The following is a 20257-nucleotide window of genomic DNA, read 5'->3' on the forward strand; positions in this document are numbered from 1 at the left end:
TGGGTCGGGTGAGATGATGGGGGGAGGGGAGGGACTGTGGGGGAGGCAGAGGGAACAGGGTCAGGGGGGCTGAGGGCAGTGGATTGAGGTTGGGGGCCACAGGGGGGACTGCGGGGGAGGCTGAGGGAACAGGGTCAGGGGGGCTGAGGGCAGTGGATTGAGGTTGGGGGGAACAGGGGGGACTGCGGGGGAGGCTGAGGGAACAGGGTCAGGGTGGGGCCTGAGGGCAGTGGGTCTGAGGGGAGCCCCCCCCAGAGGGACCTGCCAGGGGGCCAGGTGAGCCCAGCAGTGCTTACCTGGAGCGGCTCCCAGGAAGCATGCAGCAGGCAGGTCCCTCCCAGTCCCTCTGGCCCCTTCCTAGGGTCGGGTCGGGTCGAGGGGAGGGGGCAGGGGCGGGGGGTTCTCTGCCCGGCGACAGCTGCCTGTTGCCGGAGTCTACAAGCCCTGCCACGCTGCAGCACGCAGGGGAGTGAGACCTCCCTGCCTCTCTGTGTGCCAGGGCAGGGGGAGGGCTGTGCTCTGCAGGCTCCTGCCGGCCAGGCGGGGGGCCCCGTGGGCTGGCGCCGCCGCGCCGGGAGCTCTCAGCTGCGCGCTGCCCCAGGGCCCAGGGAGGGAAGGTGAGTGGCGCCGGCGGCGCCGACTTGCCGCGGTTCCCCCAGCGCAGCTGCCCTGTCCTCGCTTTTGGGTCTTTAAATAGCCGTCCAGGGGGAAATCCCGGACATTTTTAGCTTTTTACAAATTCCCCCCGGACGGCTATTTAAAGACCCAAAAGCCGGACATGTCTGGGGAAACCCGGACATATGGTAACCCTAACAATGACACAGGAGAGGCAGGTTGGCCTTGCAACCATCTCAATAGAGCATGAGCTGGCCCAGACTGTAGACCTTCAGGAAGCAGTTCAAATCTTTGCAACCAAGAAGGCACGGAAAGCACCACTTTGATTATTCAAACAGATAAAAATGCCAGTGTTTACTCAGTGGCGTATCCAGGTGGAGGGAACAGGGGGAGCGGGGGAAAAAAAGGCGCCACCCGCTGCCGTGCTTTTACTCACCTGGCGGCGCTTTTACTGACGACGCAGCGCTCCGGGTCTTCGGCGGCACGACCTTCACTCACTCCACGGGTCTTCGGCGGCATTTTGGTGGCAGGTCCTTCAGTGCCGCCGAAAACACCCGGAGCTAGTGAAGGGCCCGCCGCCGAAGTACCGCCAAAGACCTGCAGCGCCGCCAGGTGAGTAAAAATTTAAAAATTAAAAAGGTGCCACTTGTGCTCGGTGGGGGAGCAGCCGCTGCCCCCCCCCCCAACTACGCTACTGTGTTTACTATGCAGACAAGAAAAGTTACATTTGCTGTTCAGGTGTTTGAAAGTTAAGTACTACTTAACATTAGTGAACAAGGCATTTTAAGTTGTTAGTTCTCTTTTATTGGGGTAGGTAGCAGAGCAGTACCATGAGAGGAGAACAGGAAGAAGGCAGAATTGAGACCTTTCAAAGTTTTGCCCCAAGCGAGGGAGCATGGGGGCATCATTTGAGCTCCCCGCCTCAGGTGCCAAAATGTTGTGGGCTGGCCCTGCCTCCTGAGGTCTCTTCTAACCCTAATTTTCCATGATTCTAATGATTACATAGGGTGTTGTGTATGTGTGGTGTCACAGTGATTATGGGGGTGCTGTGTGTTGTCCCCCCGTCAGAGAGGGTGTTGTGGGGTGTCATGGTGATTATGGGGGTGCAGTGAGTCCCCATAGGCAGAGGGGGTGTTGTGGGTATCACAGTGATTATGGGGGCGGGGTGTGTCCCCCGGTCAGAAGGGGTGTTGTGGGGTGTCACGGTGGTTATTGGGACGCTGTGAGGGTTCTGCGTAACGCGGAGTTGGGAGGCCGCAGCGCCCAGAGGCTCCCTACGGCGACGCTGGGGTGGGGAGGGCTGAGGGCCAGGGGGCGGGTGTGCGCGGCGCTGCGGGCCCGCCCTCGGGGCGGTGGCTCGGCGGAGCCCGGGGCGGGTCGGGACGCGGCTCTGGCTCAGACCGTCCCCACCTCCCGGCATCGTGTCCGCGCGACAAAGGCAGCGGGTGAGTCCGGGCGACTCCTTCGCCAGCTGGGAGCCACCCTCGGGCCTGGCGCCTCGGCCTGCGGCGGGCAGCCCGGCCCATGTCCCCGCCTCTGTGCCCCTGGGGGCGGGCCGGCAGGCACGGGACGGCAGCCCCCACCAGCCCCCGCGGCAGCCCCCCTTCCCCGCGGCTCTGCGCCTCCGGGCTCCCCCACTTCCCCCAGGTGGGAGGAGAGGCCATGGGGCCCTTGCCCCCAAACTCTGGGTGTAGGCCGGGGGGTGCGGGGACACGGATAATCTTCCAGCCCCTAGGATCTCTAGACCTAGTAGCTGGGGTGTTGTGTAAAGTCAAAGTCATTCTCTTTTGGAGGTTACAGTTGTCTTTGGCCCTTCAGTGCGCTTGGTGAGGCTGGGGCCTGGCCCAGGGGATGTTGCCGGTCCTCTTCCTCCTGGTTTAGCTCTGTCAGTGTCCCTGTGCCCTCTGCCCCAGCTGCTGTTCCACTTAATGACACTCCCCAAGAGGTCTGTGTGTAGGCTCAGGCCCTGCACACTGCTGCTTCCTGCTGGGCTTCCCCAGGCTGGCTGTTTCCCCTGCACTTCACTAGTGTGTAGCTTCTTCCATTCCTGGTTCGCTGTGAAGCCTGTGGGCTCTTCCTGCAGGCTGTTCTGGTCCCTGCCTAGCCTGCCGCCACTTCTTGGTGACTTCCCTGTCTGCTCTGGGTCCTCCTGCCACAGCTCTGCTGGGCTCACTGGCCCCTGCGGCTTCCGGCTTCCAAGGTGCCTGTCTCCCTGTTGCCTCTGTAGGGCCACTTTCTCCCATTTGACCTGCAAGCCACTCCTAAGCCCAGTGCTCACACAAACCAGTGCCTGGTCAGTTTCCTGTTCCACATCCCTAGAGCAATCTAGGGGTCACTTTTCTTTGTCATAGTGGATCACACAATACTCTACTGATTAGACTCTGGCCTGAGTTTCTGGGCCAGTCCTCTCCCATCAGATAACTGGGGGAGGACACCCAATAGGGAGCCAGAAGATGTATTTTAAAATCCCATCATTGACTGGGGTTTCCATTATATCTCCTTTCACAGTACCAATGCGGCACAGAAACAATGGAGGGGTTGCTCAAGGGTGGGGGATAGATGTCACTTTTCTGTGCAAATGCTGAATCCTGTTGTCTGTCTCCTTTTGTCCCACTTGCTGCAGACAGTACCTTTTTCATTTCAGACCTGTTTGTGCTTTAATCTGAGGCATTGGTTATTGCACAGATCTTGCAAGTGAAGGAGATGCTGTCAAAACTGATTAGCTCAAATTTGAACCTACCCTGAAATGTACGCAACATAAGAAGAAAGGCCTGCAAGATTGTTAATCCCAGTATCACTGTTGGATGGCCTACTTGCAAGAAACCCCCGAGAACTGGATTTGTTGTGGGCATGGCACACACTCTGAGTTCATCTAACTTCTTGTTCCTATGAACTAGAACATTGCTCACAAGGAGTGGAGTATTCAGATATATAAGAACGTCCATCCTGAGAATCAAAACAAAGCTAACTTTTCAGGCTTCCCAGCTAGGATGGTGTCAAGTATCAGAGGGGTAGCCATGTTAGTCTGTATCCACAGAAACAACGAGAAGTCCAGTGGCACCTTAAAGGCTAACAGATTTATTTAGGCATAAGCTTTCGTGGGTAAATAACCCATTTCTTCAGATGCATGGAGTGAAAATTACAGATGCAGGTATAAATATACTGACACATGAAGAGAAGGGAGTTACAAGTGGAGAACCAGTGTTGACAGGGCCAATTCAATCAGGTTGGATGTGGTCCACTCCCAATAATTGATGAGGAGGTGTTAATACCAAGAGAGGGAAAATTGCTTTTGAGTGAGCCAGCCACTCCCAGTCCTTATTCAAGCCCAAATTAATGGTGTTAAATTTGGAAATAAATTGTAGCTCTGCAGTTTCTCTTTGAAGTCTGTTTTTGAAGTTTTTTGGTTGAAGCTTTTGGGCTTGTCCACACTGGCAATTTACAGCACTGCAACTTTCTCTCTCAGGGGTGTGAAAAAACACCCCCCCTTAGCGCAGCAAGTTTCAGGGCTGTAAAGCACCAGTGTAGACAGTGCCCCAGCGCTGGGAGCTGCGCCCCTCGTGGAGGTGGGGTTTTTTTAAAGCGTTGGGAGAGCTATCTCCCCGTGCTGCGCCGCGACCGCACAAGTCATGTTAAAGCGCTGCAAGTGTAGACTAGCCCTAATTCCTGTATCTATTGCTAGATTTACAAGGCCATTCTGTGTCAGGATCTGCATGGTTCTAGAAGTACCCTGTCTGTATTGGCTTCAATTTGAGGGTATGTCTACATAGTAAAAAACCACGGCAGCAAGTCTCAGAGCCTGGGTCAGTTGACTTGGGCTCATGCTGTGGGGCTAAAAATAACAGTGTAGACGTTCCCATTTGGAGTGAAGTCTGGAAGCCTGAACTCTGAGAGCCTCTCCTCCTCATCACCGGGTTTCAGAGGCCAGCATTCCAGCCCAAGTGGGAACATCTACACTGCTGTTTTTAGCTCTGTAATGTGAGCCCCAGACAGTTGACCCAGGCTCTGAAACTCACTGCCCTGTTTGGTTTTGTGTGTTTAGACATTATTGTGTGTTTAGACATACCCTAAATAATAACCAAAACTGCATGCATGGAGCTCTCTTAAAGGTGACCTGCAATGGACATTTATTAAATTGAGCTTGTGCTCCCCCCCCCCCCCCCTTTCTTTTTTGCTACTTATGATATATAAAGAAGGCTTGAAGAATGTGTTGGGGTTTGTTTCTAAAATGTACTGCTTGTTTTACCATAGAAATATCAGGAATGTTGAGTGTGATCTACCATGGTTTTAGAGCGTAGCTCCAGGACAGTTATTGAGCCCTAACACTTTAAAAGAATCTGTAGAGGTGCTGGCTATTACAAAGCCTTCCTTTATTAAAAATGTTAGTCATTCATGTTAAATAGGACTTAACAAAAATAAATCAACCAGTGGCTTCTGAACCATCTTGATTTCTTATTGCAGTTACTCAGCTTTCACTCTTAGCGCTTGTGATCTCACCGTTTCCTTAGTTCTCCGGGCATCAAGTCTTCCAGCCTGGACAACTGACCCCCAAGCCTGCTTCTCCAATATCTCTCAATCCAAACATTTTTTATGTGTTATTACCTGGAAGGAAAATGCCTCAGTCAAATGCATGATTCCTTCCCATCTGAAATGAAGGATGTGCATGTGAGTGTTAATCAAGTATGGTAGGTGGCCATGTGTTGGAAGCTAGAGACCGTTGTGAAGCTGACAGCCTATGAGGGTTACGTGAAGTATAGTTGGTAATACATGTGCACTGAGTTTGCTCTGGATACTTGTGGCCTTAACTAGTGATCCCCTTGGTTTGTAGTGATGGTGTTGAAAGGAAATGCTCTTGAATAATCTTATCTCCAAGCTAATGTTTAATGTGAATTCATTAATGTTTGTAAAGTGCTGTGAGATTTTTACTGGGTTGGTCCTAGAGAGACAAAATATTTAACTGGTTGTAAAGCACCAGTAGTAGCGCACTGTGCACTTTGCTGAGAAACGTGCAGACAAACTTCAGGCTCTGTCTCAGAGTTTACAGTCTAGATTACTAATTACAATGTAGATTGAGTGTGTTTCTTTATTCATTACTATTAGTTGCCTTCTGAGCTGCTACAAGCTTTTGAGTCTTGGAATATGTAGTGGTCTGCATCCTCTTCAATCCTTTGAGCTCAAGTTGTCTCAAGTCTCTAAGGTCTTGTCTACTTGGGGAAATTGACTGGCCGTGGCTATTCTAGAATAACTATTCTGCTATAGCTCTTCTGGGATAACTCCTCATGCTGACTAGTCTGGAATAGTTGTTGCTTTTAAATTCACGCTTTACCTTATTCTGGAAGAACTTCTTTGTGTAGATAAGCCCTAAGTACTTGCAATTCAGGGGGAATGAATTCAGCCTCATGACCCACGTCATTCAGTTTGTTAGCAGAGTCTGTGTGGTTGCGGTCAAAGGGTGCTGAAATACACAGTGTATCTGCAGGTCATAAAAATAAGACTCAAGTTGAGTCCTGTTGAATTCCTTTGCCTGCTTTTACTGTACTTGGGTGTGACCTCCGTGTAGTCTTGTACAAGCATATAATGTTTGTTATAATATCGACTTTGATATAACCTATGATTGTGTTGGCCTTTGCTACAACTGAACATGATCATTCCAGCTAACTCAACCCCGAGTAGTTCTGTGCCATGTGGTTGTAAAAGTTATCAGTTGGCTCACTGCACTGTAACTGCGATTCTATTACTGCTAAACTGATGATTGACTGTGCACAGAGGTAACCTATCAAAGTTTTCTTCAGTCCTGGCTCAGTTAGCAGAATTATTCCAGCAATGCTGAGTCAGGATGAAAAGCCAGACTTGCAACATCTATAGCAGTGTTACAATGCCAAGGTCGTTAAGACTCTCTTGTGACCTATGGACTTATGCCACTGTGAAGCAGAGGTAAGACTTCATGCATCAGGTGAAAGTGTCTCTATGTTGCTGTCAGTATTCCCACACTTGTCTTCAGATGTTGTCTGCAGACTCTTCCTTAGAACACTTTTTTACTCCTTGCTTAGTCATTCCTTTTGACTATTTATCTGGTTAACATGTGTTTAGTGAGCAATGCGCCTGTAACATACTCAGTGACATGCTTACAAGTAACTTTCTCATTATTTTTTTTCTACTATCTTTGAAGTTTGGAAGCATGTTTCCATTTCCTTACTGTTTTTCATTTGATGATACTCTTAAATTACCATATGCAGTTTTTAAAGTTGGCTACCTTTGATCTCATCTTCTTCATATGTGTTTTGATTTTGTTATGAAATAAAACTGACTTCCAGTGTCTTTGATATTGCAAAATTATAGATTCACAGATCCAGGCCCAAAGGCACTACAATTATCATCTAGCCTGGCCTTCTGCATAACACAGGTCCTAGAATTTCACCTAGTCATTCCTGCAGTGAATTCCTACCACATAAGAGAGTGGTATTGAGACCAGTAACTTATGGATTTCTCTATATGTTCTTGGACATCTGGTCTTGACCTAAAGACTCAAAGTGATGAGCAATATACCCTTTCTTTTGGTAAGTTATTCCACTGGTTAATTACCTTCTTCTGTAAAGGAATTGCTCAGTGCACAAGAAACACATTTTACTTACAGTATTTCAGGCTTGGAAAGTGCTGCTATATTCAACTACATGCAAACAGGAGGGGAGCACACTAAATAGGAAGTAAGGGAGGGGTGGAGCATGGCTCCAACAGTCTAGATAACTAATATGTGTTATTACTAATTACAACCCATAATATTTTGGGCTCCAACCCATAATATTTTGAGTAACCCAATTAATCCCTTGATGACCACTCTACTACACCCTCACTGTTTAAAATGTTGCATCTCATTTCCAATTTGAATATACATCTAACTTCAACTTCCAGTCATTGGAACTCGCTGGGCCTTTGCCTGCTAGAGTAAAGAGCTCTCTAGTATCTGATTTCTTCCTGTGCAGGGGTTTGCAGACCAGGATCAAGTTACTTTTTAACCTTCTCTTTGATAAGCTAAATCGATCTCTGTGTTCTCCAGAACTAGAATAATTTTTTGTAGCTCTTCTCTGCATTGTCTCCAAGTTTCCAACATTTTTTTAAAGTGTGGACACCAGAACTGGACAAAGTATTCCAGTAATGTTCTGACCAGTGTCTTATACAGACATAATATCACCCCCTCTGCTCCTATTCAGTATATCCCCTTGTTTATACATGCAGGTATCGGTTTAGCCCTTCTTAGCCACCCTATTGCTCTGAAAGCTCATATTCAGTTTGGTAGCTACAATGATCCCCATGTCCTTTTCAGAGTCAGTGCTTTCTTGTAAGTGTTACCTACATTCTTTGTTTTTAAATGTCTGCCTTTGCACTTGGCTATAAAAATGCATGTTGTTTGATCGCACCCAGTTTACAGATGTTCCAGACTGCTCTATATTGGTGAACTGTTCGCATCAGTGTCTGCCTAGTAATCCTAATGTGGAGACGTTATGCCTTTATTCCTAGCAATTTCTGTGATTTTTGTTCTATGTTTCCAATCTGTGTTTGGAGATAATCAGTGCAGAATGCTGTTGTACATGGTTTTTTTTAATAAAACCTGATTACCTGGACCATACCATTCTAACTTTAAAAAAATCTTTGTGCACTCCTGGTATGATTTTAAAGTATATTATTGACTTATAATGTTGTTAGCCTCTGCTCTGAATACTTGCAAGAGGGAACATACAAATGACCAACTATGGGGCCCCGACCAACTTCCACTAAAGTAAATGGAAAGATTCAGAAGCATTGTTTAGGGGGAGCCTTACAAAATATATATCCTACCAGTTCAGATGAAGAGGTGATAGTGTAAACACAAGCCTCTGCAGCCAGACCCATTTTTACCCATTCAGCAGGTTTGACACTGGTAAAAACAGTGCAGTCTTGTCTACACTAGGGCTTATGATGGTGCTTAACACCAGTTCAGCTGAACCAGTGTTGGAACAAGCAGGAATTCCTCTGTAAAATTCCCTAGCGTAGACATGGCCCCACTGGCTTCAGTGGGAGTCGTTTGGCTTCACGAGGCCCTATGATCTATCTAGTTAGCTATTTGGAAAGCTGAGTGGGCTTTAATCTTCCAATGTAAGTTTTAAAAGTTCCTTAGTCGGGGTGTTGCATTTGATTGTTGGACTCTGACCCTTTTCTAGTGAAGGGCCCTGTATGAATGAGTCTTAGTATAGAGCTGAAATTGAGATGGTAATTTTGACTTTACAGAAATAGTGAAACCAAAGCACTTTAGTCCATCGGGAGACTAAACTGTTGTGTGAAACGGGCAGAGAATAGGAGAAACTGAGGCATCGCCTGTGCCCAACACCTTTGCGATAGCAGGGAACTGATAAGGTGAAAGATACCCAGATGATCCTAGCAGGTTTGAGAAGTGACTCCCCTTTAAACAGTATTCTTAACTAGTAACTTATTTGGGTGTTTCACTGAGCCAAAGCTGGTACAAAAATGGGGGCAGGGCTCCTCCAACACAGCCAATAAAGCACCCCTCAATTAACACAAGTGAAACCTCTGGAGTCTCTTCTAAGGGCTTGTCTACACTACCCGCCAGATCAGCAGGCAGCGATTGATCCAGTGGGGGTTGATTATCACATCTAGTATAGCCCCCATAAATTGACCGCTGAGTGCTCTCCTGTCGACTCCGGTACTTCACCAGAACGAGGAGCGCAAGCAGAGTCGATGGGAGAGCGTCAGCTGTCGACTTACCAAAGTGAGGACGCCAGGGTAAGTAGATCTAAGTACTACGCTATTCACGTAGCTGAAGTTGCGTATCTCAGATCGACCCCATGTGGTAGTGTAGACAAACCCTAAGAGTGCTACATGCAGTATGGCCCTAGTGCCTGTGGAAGGAGAGGGCATTTCAGAAGTGCTCTGCCTATACTCCACAGCTCCAGCCTCTGGGACAGGCAGTCATTCAGACAGGCTGGTCTTATGCAGTGCAAGTCTTTTCAATACTAATCATAAGGCCTCAAATCTCACTTGTGGGCTAACCAGCCTCGGTGGAGCATGGGTGTCTGCTTCCGTGGGTGAAAGCCTTTGTGTAATGGCGCTGTTGTGTTCTGTAGTAGTAGCGGCCTGTGAGACGTTCTCAGGGTAGCCCCAAATAAAGCCCCTGCCAGGGACCCAGGTGACAGGCAGAGATGAAGTCTGTGGGTGGAGGGCAGTATCCCTTCTGAGTATCGGAGCAGAAAAATGCTGCTCCTGATCACCACTGGTAGTTGGTGTTCTGCATTCAGCTTATAATAAAAATTGACCCTCAGTTTGCTGACCTGTTGTGTTTGTGAAATTTACGATAGTCTAAATGAAGTGTAGTAACTGTTAATAAAAAGGGGTACTGCTTGTGCTCACAGCCTTAAATCTGCTTTAATTTTCAATGTTCTCATGAATGCTTAAAATAACTACCTGCAAGATTTCATGTGCAAAGTCTAAGCCATTGTCCTTGATAACCTCATTCCTTTCCATGCTGTTTATAATTATCCTTGTAAGTGTGAAACTAAACCTGCTCCCTTATGAATTTCAGTTCCATTGCTCAGGAGTGCTGGCAGCGTAGCCATGGTAGGCTGCAGGTGCCAGTTCCCTAAGGTAACATGTTCTTTCAGGACTGCTCTGGTTCTGTGGCAGTGAAGGATAGGAGGCCTCACTGCACAGTGGAGTCACCAGATGGAAAGGATCAGTTAGGTTTGACTTGACCCTGTAAATGGAGAGAACCTTGTCCCAGTGGTGGAGAGAGGCAACTGAACTGAGAGAGCTCATTTTCAGGGCTAGGGGGTGGGTATGAAGAGACATGGTTTGTGTATAACAGCTCTGCAAGGTCTTCTCCTGTTAGCCAGTGGAGTTGCATGTGCAACTATTGGTAAATACCAGAGACTAGATGCTTCTGGAGGCCTGCTGTGTGCTTGTGAATCTGAGCCCACTCCCTCGCACTGTTCTCTAGCTGCTGGGAGGAAGAACATTACTCAGCTTGCCAATGGCTAGCTGGGCTGAAGTATGGTTTCCCCTTTTCACTCACATGGGTACATTTGTCAACTTTGCTCTGCCTCCCACTAGCCCCCACGCTGTGTGCAGTGTCAGTGACCATTTGGCCACAGCTAGCGTTGGGATGAAAGGGCTTCTGGAAGGCCGTCTACAGTGCTTTATGTCTAGGGTTAAACCTCCTGTAACATCTCCCCACTCAGGTCACCAGTATCTGTTGTCTTCTGGTGTGACACCATCCCATTTAAGTCAGTAGACGTCCTGACATTGACTTCAGTGGGAGGAGGACAAGGGCCCTAATCTAGAATTTAGGACAGTTGCAACAGTCGAATTTAAAAATTTGCTATTAAGACTTATTCTAAACAATTAAGTGAATTTAGTGCTATTGAAAATGTGTCAGCTAGACCCCTCAAGAGAGAGCTGTCCCATCACTGGTCTTGTCTACCCTAAAAGTTGTACTGCTCTAATTATACCAGTACACTTAAAGCAGAACAACAACCTTCCATGTGGATGCAGTTATAGCAGTATAGCTATTCTTGTATGGGACGGGAGGTGATGATACCAATATGTCACCTTTATACCAGTATAACTGAATCCACACTAGGGCTTTTACTAGTATAACTTTTTCAATGAAGAGGTTCTGCTGATATAACTGAAGTGTATACCAGACCACAGTCACAGACCAGGCACAGGTACTGGGGCAAGCTTCAACCCATTTTCTCATTGCATGCACCACCCAAGGTTGCCTCATCTTGATCTAAAGAACCACTTACGGGGCACTCTGACTCCAGGGCCCAATCCATCTATGGCCCCTCAACTGAAAGTGTCAGTGAGGAGACACAGTTATGATGGTGAAGGTTACGCTGTACATACTTACCTAATATGAACTGGACATAGAGACCCTGACTCATTTCACATAGTACTTAACTCCTTGGGCTGGATTTCAGCAAGCAGTCTAGAGTTGAAAGCTCCATGATTTGTCACTTCCCTCAAGCAGCCAGGTCCCCATGCTGGAAGAACGTTGGTCCTTGTTCAGTAAATCCGGACTTTTCATACCAGTGGGGGTTAATAGTCTCTTGTGGATTCTCAGTCCTGTCCTGAGAGTGTAATCAAACGCTCCTCTCTCAACAGTGTCAAGATGGTGGTTCTCTCCAAGGAATACGGCTATGTGGTCCTGACCGGTGTTGCCGGCTTTATCATGATAACGCATCTTGCTGTGAATGTGGCGAAGGCACGCAAGAAGTACAAGGTGGAGGTGAGCTTGTAGTGTGGGTGGTACTGCCCTTGAGGCACCAAGAACTCCTCCACTGGCTATCTTGAAGGAAAGAGGCCCAGGCATCTCATGAGCTGGCTTAGTATGGCAGAAGCACTGGCAATTAGGGGAAACCCAAGACTTCGTGGACTAGTCCCCATTCTGTGTGAGTAATTTGGTGAACGGGAATCTGGTCTTGTCTAGATCCTAGTACATAAGGAACATTGCAGTAGGGGATATCATGAGAATACTGCACTTCTCCAGTGTTTGGCTCTTAGCCTTATGCCTCACCATGTCCTAGGAGCTCTCTGCAGAGGAGCATATCCAAGGTGGTGGTCCACTCAGCAAACATTGTTGTAACCCACTAGTCACTGTATGTGTATTACATATACATCCCTGTCTGATGGGTCTGTTACAGTTCTTAGTTGGAGAGCCTGGTTCTTCACCTTAAGCTGTAGAGTCTCATGCTTATAGCTGTGGAATCCCTGATTCAGTCTCCGGTATGTTGGCCAAGATAGCAGCAGTCACATTATCACTGACTCTTTGGGTTGTCTACACTTGAAACACTATAGCAGTGCAGCTGCAGCGCTTCAGTGTAGACACTAGTTATGCCAATGAGATGAGTTCTCCCATCACCATAGGTAATCCTCCTCCCTGAGAGGTGGCAGCTAGGTCAACAGAAGAATTCTTCCATTGACCTAGCACTGTCTACACAGGGACATAAGTCATCTTAACTACATTGCTCAGGGGTGTGGATTTTTCAAACACTTGAGTAACGTAGTTGGGTCAATATAATTTTCTAGGGTAGGCCAGTCCTAAATGGGAGAAAATAGTGAGGTGAAGTAGTTCAGAACTGTGCAGTGATTCCCCATTATTGCCTGGGCCAGAGCCCTAGCTAGCTTGCCCCCACAGTGCTAGCTATTCCCTTATCGTTTGTATGATCCTCCTAGAGGGGTGCTTGCAATAACCCTCACAGTGGGTATTCTTACCCTTAAGATTTGAAATCAGTGGAAGGGAGTTGTTGACTCAGCCCCAGTCTCTGCTTCTGTCTCCCAGTTGCTGCAGTCTCCTTCCAATACCCACATAGATGCATTTGAAGGCTTTTCCCCTCTTGGTTGCTGTGCCAGGTCTCCTGCTGCTAGGCACCCTTGTTTCTTTCCCCAGGAGAGGCGAGGTGTAGGACTGGCAGCAACGGGCTGAGAGTTCAGGCTGGGGGAGACAGGATGGGACTAGCTCTGCTGATGTGTTCTAACCTGTCCTTAGGCACAGGCAGCCACCTCCCTTCTACAGCACCTTCTAGCTCTATTCACCCTCACCCCGCAACCTAGGCACCTGCAAAACCCAAGACTTTCCGGTACTCTAAAACTTAGAATATTGCACATAAACACAGGTTTTCCCCACCCTTTAGCCTGGCAATATGCCTGTGTGTGTGTGTGGGTGGGTGGGTGGGTGGGGAGCTGGTGTTTCTGTGCTCTGATCTCCAAAGCTAGATCTGTGGAGCTAGCGATGTGGCAGATCGGTTGCTTGGGACTAAGTGGGGGGCTGTTGAAGGGTGTCTGAAACAGAGAAACTTAAGAGACCTGCGACAAGCAAATAACCATATAGTCCCTGCCCTATCTACTTATGCTTTTCCCTGCTACTAGGTGGGTAGATCTTGCTTTTGGGAAAAACCCAGTTTGGATTTGGAGCAGGAGAAAGTGAGATTATTTTAGAGGAGCATTTAAAAATAAAGGTGAGGAGGGCGTATAAAATTCAAGGGAGACATTTAAGAGGAACAATAGCAAAGAGGACCTTTTGCAAACTAAACTTCATCTTGGAATCCACTATTAACAGCTGCCGCTGAGAGTCAGGACGTTGGCATGTGGAGCCTACTGTGCTTGGAAGCAGCTTTGGCACTTTGGGAACTTCCTCCAGGGTGTGATTCTAGAAACTTGAGAAGGGGTGGAGGAGCTGTTTGGTATAGCCCTTAAACATCCCCAAGAGAGGGCCAGTCAGTGGATGTGTAAGAGGCTGCAGTGGCATCTGGCTGCTGGGTTTTATGTGCACCACTGCTGCTCTTTCCCTACACATGAGTGCATAGAATGGGGTGTTCAGGGGTATTTGGATCAGAACATAAAAAGCCGGCTGTGATGTGTTGTGTATGGGGAGCCCATCGTTCAGTGTGTTACACGCCTCTCTCGAGGCTGGTCCACAGAGGAAGAGTTCAGTGCAGTTCCCAGCTAGTGGAGTTACCCCTCTTGTTCAAATGGGAACAGCTCAACACTGCAGATTCTGGGTTCCACCCCTGCCGACAATGCATGATGGCTGTTCCTTCACACAACTTGAGAGTCTCTGTTTAAGGTTATGGGCTAGCTTTGCGATGTGGCGTGACCATCCTCAGGGCTTCATGTGAGCACGGTATAGGCAAGGGAATCTCCATTCATGCCCATTTGTTGTAGACTGAGTAGAAGCAATGGGCAATGAATTCAGTGCTGGGAGATGGCAAGAGAGAGCTTCGCAGGATTAGAACCAATGTAGACACTCCCGGATGAAAGTCCCAAAGGATAGTCTTAAAGTAGCAGCTGGGGGGACAGATCCTCCATTTTGTGTCACATCTAGTAGCGTTTGCAAGATCACTGAGACATGAGGCCAGGGTTTACTTCGTGCCACTGTTCAGCCAATGTGCCCAGGAGTTTGAAGTGCAGCCTACAGCTCATTCTTGAAGGAGGGCAACATGACACAACTTGGACTCCAAACCCCGCAAGGCAGTCAGGTGGTCTTGCCAAACAAGCAGAGATTCAGCTTGCCCTGGGTGAGTGCTCTGGGAAATAACAGCCCCTGCAGGAAGCGGCGAGTGACGTTGTTGTTAGAGGCCGCAGAGCTCCATGTGTTTGCTAACACTATGTTGTCTTTAACAGTATCCAACCATGTATAGCACGGACCCTGAACATGGACATCTCTTCAACTGCATCCAGCGTGCACATCAGAACACGTGAGTATCATGGACGGTGCGGAGTGCTGGCTTGAAGATTTAAGTTATTAAGTACTCGATGCCTGGAGTGTAGCATTTGCTGCTGCTAAACACTTTGTCTATATCTGTCTGGATTGGGCTCTGAGAAAATGTAAGGCTCTGCTGCAGCGTAATGCTTAGTAGGTGAGACAGGCCCTCATCCAGGGGTTCATTTCCAGTCACAGTCTGGACCCACCTGGGTGGGGACTACCGTGTTATATCACAGCCCTGGCAGTTTGCCCATGTGGACAGATCCTAAGCTCTGTGTTTCCAGTGGGGTATGTCGTGCCTTGCCTTTTGATGGGCTCATTTGTTCAACTGCCTGACTCTCCCAGAGAATGATTGGCCTGTTGGTCACCAGCCCAGAGAGACCTGGCTCTCAAACCGAGCATGGCTGGTGTGTTCGCATTCCCCCGCTAGTAAACAGTGGCTTAGCATTTGGCAATGACTTTAAAAGGGAACTTCAGGCCTTGTAAGCAAATGTGTTGCTGATCCTGGGCAGTGGTTCTGGGATCTTCAGGATTCCCAAGGGTTTGTGCACCCATTTCTGCACACAGTGTGTGTTGACAACACTGTGGTTGTCACAGCATTCTTGCAGAGGCAGCTAAAACCTGGGCTTGGAGGCCTCTTCTGAGTAGTCCAGTCCCTTTCTCTAGGTCTCTATACAGGCTGAGGGTGTTCCCTAAAATATGTTGCCCAATTCTAAGAAGTGTGGGGGAAGGTGGACAGGGATTGATAGTCTAGATTTCCACAAAGATCTTTTTAAAAACAACTGAAACAAAAAACTTCTTAAAAGTTTAGTCATAAATGCTAATCTTGGTCTTCTGTTTTCAGATTGGAAGTTTATCCCTCCTTCCTGTTCTTTCTAGCCATGGGCGGAGTCTACCACCCGGTGAGTCATGTCCCTGGCCAGGTTTGAAATGATTGGATTAGAGATTGTTCCTACTCTCCCCTTCCTTCATGTTGGGTGCAGGAGAATGCGCTAAGATCTCCTGAGGAGGCAAAGTCTGCCTGATCAATCTTCAGCACGCTCCACTCTAGCCCCATTGTGCAGCGGGGGAGAGGGATAGCTCAGTGGTTTGAGCATTGGCCTGCTAAGAATGTTTTGGGGATTGGTCCTGCTTTGAGCAGGGGGTTGGACTAGATGACCTCCTGAGGTCCCTTCCAACCCTGATATTCTATGATCTATGATTGTACTTGCTCAGGAGGTGCTGGTGGGAGCCATCAATCACCTTGCACAGCTGAGACACACTGTTCTGTAAGACAGGTTCCTGATCTGTGTAGCGCGTCATACATTAGGCTGCTGCCTCCCAACTTGAATCATGTACCTGTGCTGGGCCAACTGGAGCTGCTGCTGCCTCCAGCTCGCCTGGGTGCATTGTAACCCCTAGTGAGCCTCAGGCCCCTCCAGTCTTCATGGTGGGCTGCTGCATGCACAGGATCACTGGTCAAAACTGTTCTGTCAAAAAAATTATTTTTTTAAAATCATTTATCGAAATGAAAATCTCCCTGGAAAAATTTCCATTGAGAAACCAAAAATGTTTTTTCTAACTGCTGCTAGCAAAAAGGGCTGGGGACAAGGAATGAGGAACATTCAGGTTTGGGTTTTTCTTCCAAAATCCAGACGACTTTCATGAAAAACTTGCCAAGATTTGAAACTTTTTGCAAAAACCAATTGCCGTCCTTTGCCAAGCACTGGTGCAGAGGGACTGGAGGCAGCAGCACTGGCAGGTTCAACTGAGGTCCTAGTCTGGCAAACTGGAACCACAGCCTGAGAAGTAGGAACTAGGCTGTTAGGTGGAAATTTGCAGTGTCTGCAAATGGGGAAGTGCCACTCTTGTGTGTTTGTATTTGCTGAGATTACTTGCAATATACGAGCGAAGGATAATTCTACTGGGTTCCTATCTCTGGTCCACTCCAGAAGCTTACGAAAAGTGGTTGGTTTTGTTCAACATACCTGGTGGCTCAAGCCTGGAGCAGAGAACAACTTGTGGCTGTAGGGACTAGCCATTTCTAATTACCATAGACCCTTTAATGCTGTCAAGTCTGCACCAGGTAGTACTCTCTCCACTGTGCTTAGGACACTGAATGAGGGGAAAGATCTGGAGCACATGAAGAAAACAGTTGCTGGTTAACCAAACTCTTACGTCCACCATCTGGTAAATTAGGGTTACACTATACGAGGGGCCATGGGCCTGGCTGGTCACTGGGGATGTTGAGAGGTGGACAAGAAGGAGGGAACATGCCACAGATCGATGACACCAGGATCAATTTTATGACAATGTGACATCTGTATCTCCCTGGGGGAGGGACGGGGGTTGGGGGGTGTTAACGTGTCACTGATACACACCACATGCTATATTTCATTGCATTGCCACTCTGTGCTCCTCTGGGACACTGATTTCTGGTGCTGCTGACTGGGTGAGGACTCCACAGCTTAACGAGAGGGAATTATTAGAGACGCAGATTCCTTCTCTACGCTGACTTCTTACCATGTTGATAGCCACTGTTTATAAAGCAGAGTACCCGTTTCTGTGGCCAAAGGAGCATGTTAAGGATTTTGCATCTGAGAAAAACTTACTCTTTCCTGCTTTTCTCTAGCGCGTTGCTGTTGGGCTTGGCATCACCTGGATCATTGGGAGAGTCCTCTATGCCTATGGCTATTACACAGGAGGTGAGTCTTTAGACTGAAAGGATGAGGCCCCAGTTGAGACATGGGGTCTCCAGTGCTGACCACCTAGCCTCTTCAGTGGAAGGTTGCCTTGCGAGTCAGTGGGGGGAGGGGGTGTGTGAGTAAGGCTTCCTGTACCACTGAAGGGAGGCTGGTGGCTTTGCCCCACATGTTGGGGTGACAGCAAAGACTTGGCATTGTAGAGTCTGCATACACTTGTCCTTCTGTATAAAGGAGCTCTATTCTGGGGATAGGATGAGCTAAATATGGCTACCCCCAGTGCCATAGTATCTATTGCTCCGCCCTGAGACTGAACTCTAGTTCCTGGTCCCTTGTTCACTTCTCTGAGTTTGCGAAGGCAGGTTAGTCTCAAAGATACAGTATCCTAATTAGAACTACAGCACAAGTCCCCCCTTCCTAAGAAAAGAAACTCTGTCCACAGTGGGAAAAGACAGATTGATTTGTGTGTGTTGTTACCTTCTCCCATCACACACAAGTGGCATCCTTTGCCTTAAAGAGCAAGTCCTTTAAGTCCTGACCAACTATCTCTTCTTCCCTCAATCCATGATAAGCATGCTCTTCTGGACCAAATCTGTACTATTTAATTGTGTCTACAGCACCTACCTAATATGGTGCTGGTGCTTCTATAAATACTTGGATGATAATGGGGAAAACAGATGATTATTCCCCAAAAAGCAGTGCAAACACTGAACAGTGGAAGGACACCATTCAGTAAGCAGAAGAGCTAAAATTCCCTGTCACTCATTTGCTGCTCACTTTCTCCAAAGTATAGTTATTCAGGTGTGCAGCCCACAGACCCAGTCTCCTCACTGCGGGGTATTCTGGGTGGAGTGCTACAGCCTGGCAATCTAGCCCTGGAACCCCATTGGTCTTTGGGCAACTGGCTTGAGTAGCATGTCATAAAGTGATAGGGTTAAAGAAACAAAGCATTTGTGTAAAATGAAATACAAAAGTCACAAGCCTCCAAAGCAGTGACAGACTGCAGACTCAGATGGGAAATACAGCCTGACCCTGTATGTGAAAGTCATTCCCTCATCCATTTACCTGCCAAGTTCTGTTCCCCCTATGTGTAACTGATGATGCAGCTCCATGGGGTGTCAGTTACACCAACTGGAGCAGGGGAAGCTTGGAATCCTGAATTCAGGATTTAGACCTTAAGGGATCTGTAGGGCTGAGCATGGAGGTTTCAGCCTGCAACAGTCTTACCCACTTGCTTTTAAATGGCCATGTTCCATAAAAGCTTTTGGACTTCCCTTTCAAAAATGAACCAACTAGGCAGCTGAGAACAAAGTTTCTCTGGAGCAAGCTGGGCCCTGCCCTGCACCCCCACTGCCCCCAGTGCTACCTTGTTAAACGTGTATTAAACCTCCTTGTAGCATGGGATAGTGCTGAGCAACATGGTGCTGCTGAGCTAGCTCAGTCTTTGTGCTCTCTCATCCCTTTCTACAGACCCTGGAAAGCGAAACAGAGGGGCCGTTGGTTCGGCTGCACTCCTCGGATTGGTGGGGAACACTTTGTACTCAGCCGTCCAGCACCTTGAGTGGGTCTCCAGTGAATAGCCAGCCTCCATCCCCCTTCACAGCTTTCTGGAGAATCTCCAAGATGTAGAAGTGTTGGGGTTTTTTTGGGGGGGAAGGTGATTTTGGATAATAAACTTAATTTCTAACTTAACTAGTTTTTTCCTAATTAAAATTCAAAGGAATTAATTGTTTTCATCTTGAAATCTTGGGTAAAAGTTCTTTATAGTAATCCTGGGCACTAATACAGAGAGGGGGATTGGAAAAAAAGCCTGTACTCTACATACTGGGATATACAGAAGCCAGTAAACTGACCTGTCACATGAGAGATCAAACTGGGCCTCCTAGTCCATCTCCATCTGTGTGCTAGGACTGTACAGACAGAATGCTCACTCAGAGCATCTGCTCTCCAATAGCAAGTGACTCCTCTGGGCAGGTGAGTAGAAAAGGTTGAGTTGTGTCCAGGTCCCAGCCAGGAAGACGTTTCTTCCTTTCCCTATAGGGAGCTGCAGGCACAAGGATCGTCACTTGGTGCCCACAGTGGTGTTGGCCTAGCATCACTACCCAGTTCTTGGTTCCTGGGTTGGGCTTAGCCTCTGCTGCAGGCAGTGCTAGCTGAACTAGATAAAAGCAGGATCACTGACATTTATCAGCAAGATCTCATCCTGCTGCCTACAGTTAAAGCAGCATTATAGCATTTAAGAGCAATGGAAAGGAACAAAGCAGCTGAAGTGGGAAATTCTGGCCCCTCTGCTCCAAAGGTGGCCTTTAGCCCAGCCCCTTGAATCCTGTGATCCCTTTTCTCAGAGAAGGAGCTGTCCCTTGGTACCACTGCTGCAGTCTTTGCAAGTGAGGCCTTGTCCGTGTTGTTTTACCCTGCAGTCTGTATTTCAGGCAGATGAGAGTAACTTCTAAATTACATCTTTTGAATAAGTATGCAGATGGAGGTGGTGAGGGCCAAGGCAGCTGTGCCCTGGGGAAGAGCACTAGCGCCATCCTTGCATTTAGGCTTTTCCTGTCGGTATAATATTGCTAACCTTCAGCTGCTCCTTGGAGTTTCTCTGCTGGAAAGGCCCTCTGTGCTTTGATTTCAGAGATGGAGGATGTATTGGATTATCTTGGGGCTGGTCCACACTAACCCCCCACTTCGAACTAAGATATGCAACTTC

At 48.0% G+C, this 20257-nt stretch overlaps 1 protein-coding gene across 1 annotated transcript; it reads left to right on the plus strand.

Annotated features, from left to right (window-relative positions):
* Window positions 1–2021: 2021 nt before the first annotated feature.
* On the plus strand, window positions 2022–19277 carry LOC112107373 (microsomal glutathione S-transferase 3). Its single transcript, XM_026655650.2, has 6 exons — window positions 2022–2060; window positions 11770–11893; window positions 14788–14861; window positions 15714–15771; window positions 17481–17553; window positions 19021–19277. Exons 2-6 carry the CDS (start codon window positions 11777–11779, stop codon window positions 19128–19130), a joined length of 432 nt encoding a protein of 143 aa, XP_026511435.1. The 5' UTR covers window positions 2022–2060; window positions 11770–11776; the 3' UTR covers window positions 19131–19277.
* Window positions 19278–20257: the final 980 nt, after the last annotated feature.

This window comes from Terrapene carolina, unplaced genomic scaffold, assembly GCF_002925995.2.
Source record: "Terrapene carolina triunguis isolate 2854851 unplaced genomic scaffold, T_m_triunguis-2.0 Scaffold210, whole genome shotgun sequence".
Lineage (NCBI taxonomy): Eukaryota > Metazoa > Chordata > Testudines > Emydidae > Terrapene > Terrapene triunguis.